The 3,318-nt window shown below is 46.8% G+C and overlaps 1 protein-coding gene across 1 annotated transcript; it reads right to left on the bottom strand.

Moving 5' to 3' along the window:
• Window positions 1–226: 226 nt before the first annotated feature.
• ALG13 (ALG13 UDP-N-acetylglucosaminyltransferase subunit) lies at window positions 227–3,058 on the bottom strand. Its single transcript, XM_054388614.1, has 4 exons — window positions 2,958–3,058; window positions 2,413–2,575; window positions 1,998–2,136; window positions 227–338 (listed from the first exon to the last, which is right to left on the bottom strand). Exons 1-4 carry the CDS (start codon window positions 3,036–3,038, stop codon window positions 227–229), a joined length of 495 nt encoding a protein of 164 aa, XP_054244589.1. The 5' UTR covers window positions 3,039–3,058.
• Window positions 3,059–3,318: the final 260 nt, after the last annotated feature.

Raw genomic sequence — 3,318 nt, 5'->3', positions numbered from 1 at the left:
TGTTGGCACTGTGCTTTTTAAAACGTAAAGCTAGGTTACTTTAAGCTGGCACTTGGACTCGATGATCTTTGAGGTCTCTTCCAGCCTTCTTGATTCTATGATTCTATGATTCTAACATTTAATGGCAGTTAATATCAACAGACCTTTTTTAGGTTTGTCCCAGTTGTGGACTTTTAAGTATGGAAGGCATCAACAGGAGAGGAGAAGGGTTTTATTCTGACATTGTTTATTGAAACCCAAAAACATTATCCAAGAATAAAGCAAACTTTTCTGGCTGTCCAGGAGAAAAAGGTTTCAAAGTTGACAAATCCATTGACTGCAGTGTCTCTACAAGAGTGCTGTAAAAACAGATCAAACAAAAATTAAAAAAAAAAAAATCCATCTCCAAAGAAAAATTTTCCCTCCATTCCCCCAATTTTCTTTCTATTTGTACATGCATAATCTTTTTTTGGAAAACAAAAATAAGGGCATGTATTGGGCTCCCACAAACCAGCAGGCCCCAACCATCACTGGCTCTCAGGCAACACTTGGAGCTCTACCACAGCTTTGCGTTTAACTTAAGCTCTAACTCTTTAATCTAATCTTCTGTGGGAGACTGAACAAGAACTCAGGATCTTCATCATATACTGTACCAGGAAATTAAACCTTTTTGAACATTTTGCTCCACTTAACCCATAGCCAGAAAGAACAGCTAGATCAATCTTTTATCTTGCTATTATTGGAGTGCAAATAAGGCTCAAACGCCAGGCACTGCTCCACAAAAAGAAATACGAATTCCTTCCTTGTCTCAAGCTGTCAGCAGCACTGAGATAGTAAGTTTTAAGAAACTTGACCAGTATAAATGAATGACAGAACTGTCTTTTCAGAAGGTTCTTCTGAAACATACAAAATCCTATTTGTGGGGCAAAGAACAAGATGCAGACTAAATAAAGGCAGTTTCATTTCCTCTGCCTTTAATTTAGAGGTCATTTGTTATTTATACAGTGCAACTAATATATAGAATACAGTAAGATACAGTCAAAACAAGAGAGTAAATGAAACTAACAGGTGCCAGGATGAACACAAACAAAATATGGGATTTTTGTTTTGGGGAGTTTTTCTGGGAAGTGGGTGGGATGTTGTTTTGATGTTTGATTTCTGTTTTGTTGATTTGGTTGGTTGGTTTGTTTTGCACTGAAGAGACATGTAGCAAACCTGTGAATTTCCTTGTCAGAGGATATGGTAGACTGGGGAACTTTCCTTAGAAGTGCAGCCTGCATAAGTATGTGGAAGACAGATGTACTGGAAGTTAGTAACCAGACATCATCTGATTGAAAAATGCTCCTGAATCCAAGTACTTAAGAGCATTAGAATGCAAGTAATACAACTACCGTATAGTGTTGCCCTGATTCTACTTTTGGCTGGGCATCTGCATGTGGCCATTGCAAAAAAGACACTGAGCTATACAGACTCCAGATCCACATCAGTAAGGCCATAAGGCCATTCTTATGTTTTATTTTAAATACTCTAAATATTTTTAAATCCATGTCACTACATCTATATATTCAACTTCAGTACCCTTTACAAGGAAAGTTCACATAGCAAAATGATAAAACGGAGTCCTAAGTCTGCAGAGAGCTATTTATTTGTTATGGCTCTTGGTTACAAGCTGATGGTCTGGGTTGAAGAAAGAAGCTATCAAGTGCCTCTAGGATGCTACCTGACTGTTCCAAACTCAACCACTTCGGTTTGGTTTAAATTGCTCTTTCATCTGAATACATATGCCCTCTGAAAAGAAAACAGAAAATAGGATTTTAAAGGAGTAATGATTAAAAAAAGCTTGCTAAATTTGGTAAATTAACATCTAATGTTAATCTATCCATGTGGAAAATCTACCTTGAAAGGAAATGTTTGTTCTAGAGATGGATGTCATTTCCTTGTTACATTCTTGATACTGTAATAACAGAGTGATGGGTGAACACTCCTTGGTCAGTCAGGACAGCATAGCAGCTCCATACCTGCAATTACAGCAGAAGACATGCCCACCTTTGTGGAGCCGTTTTGCCAGTTCAAGCTGATGGTTGTCCATCAGTTTTTCATTTATTACTACTAGTAATGGTTTTCCTTCTTCTAGAGTCTCCAGACAGCTGCCTGCACCTACAGAAGAAACAGAAAACATAACTTTTTGCCCTGACAGGTGAAATCTCATTATACTTGCTCATGAAACACAGGAGACCCCTGAAAAGTGAACATTTGGACTAGATGATCTTCCAGCCCCTACCGTTCTGTGGACTCTGGTTTAACCGCTCAGCTCTAGCTGTGGACCTGTACATTCACTGCCAGCGCACTCCCGAGATGCAGAGAAAGTGACTTCACCCGCCCGACTTCCATTTCCGCCCCAGGAGCAGAAGCTCGGCACTGACGTGGCTCTACCTGCGTGGCTGATGACCAGGTCTGCCCTCCGCACGTCCTCGGCCAGCGAGTCCTTGAAGCGGAAAATTTCCACCGCCACGGGCGGGCTGCCGGGCAGCGACGGATTCAGCTCGCCCCGCCCGACCTGCAGCACCAGCTTCTCGTAGCCGCGGCTTTGCAGCACCTGCTGCGGGAGAACAGTGGGTGGCTGGGGTGTGCGTGTGCCCAGCTCGGACACTGGGAAGCCCGATTCTGCTCCCGGTTACCCCGGCACGGGGCTGCTGCTACTCCCCACTTCCCACTACAGATCGTCCCTCCCTCTCGTCCTCCTACACCATCATCACTTCTCGCCACTCTCCACAGCTCCCCGACAACCAGCCCTAGTAACTCTGGTACCCCCGCGCTCCCGCTCCCTCACACGCCACCGACGGCCACAAGCGGGGACGAGGTGGGGGAAAAGGCGGGACAGCTCCCAGCGCGCACGCGCTGCTTGAGGCGCTGTGGGCAGGCCGCCGAGGGGAGGTCTGGGACGGCTGCCCGCGGAGCCGGGCTCTCTATCGCCTCACCTGCAGGGTCACTGGGGAACAAACGGTCGCGATCAGGTCGTCGAAGCTGGTGGTGCCCACGGTGACGAAAACAGATCTCATGGCCGCCGGACGGCGGCTCACAGCAGCTCTGCGAGCGAGAAGCCGCCAGAGGGCGCCGCGCACCTCCGGCTCGCTGCTGCGCCCCCAAAATGGCCGCCGGTTTTAGGGGCCGGGCCTCACCGCTGCCTCCGCCCAGGCGAGGGGCGGGACGCAGCCGAGTGGTTTCACGGTGACGCGGGTTGACTCGTCCGACTGCAGGACTGCCGGGTGTGCTAAGCCAGTCTGGTGAAGTTAATATTGGGAGAGGAATTTCACCCCACCACACCGGGCTTCCTGCACT

The sequence above is a fragment of the Indicator indicator genome, chromosome 17 (assembly GCF_027791375.1).
Source record: "Indicator indicator isolate 239-I01 chromosome 17, UM_Iind_1.1, whole genome shotgun sequence".
NCBI lineage: Eukaryota > Metazoa > Chordata > Aves > Piciformes > Indicatoridae > Indicator > Indicator indicator.
Note: the sequence above shows the minus strand (reverse complement) of the source record. Positions and strands in the feature narration are given on the sequence as shown.

Coding starts and splice junctions, on each gene's coding strand:
- ALG13 (XM_054388614.1), bottom strand. CDS start 3,038: ATGAGATCTGTTTTCGTCACCGTGGGCACCACCAGCTTCGACGACCTG. Junction 2,137..2,412: donor CCTGGTCATCAGCCACGCAG/GTAGAGCCACGT, acceptor TTTCTTCTGTAG/GTGCAGGCAGCTGTCTGGAG. Junction 339..1,997: donor GTCTTCTGCTGTAATTGCAG/GTATGGAGCTGC, acceptor CTGTTTTTACAG/CACTCTTGTAGAGACACTGC.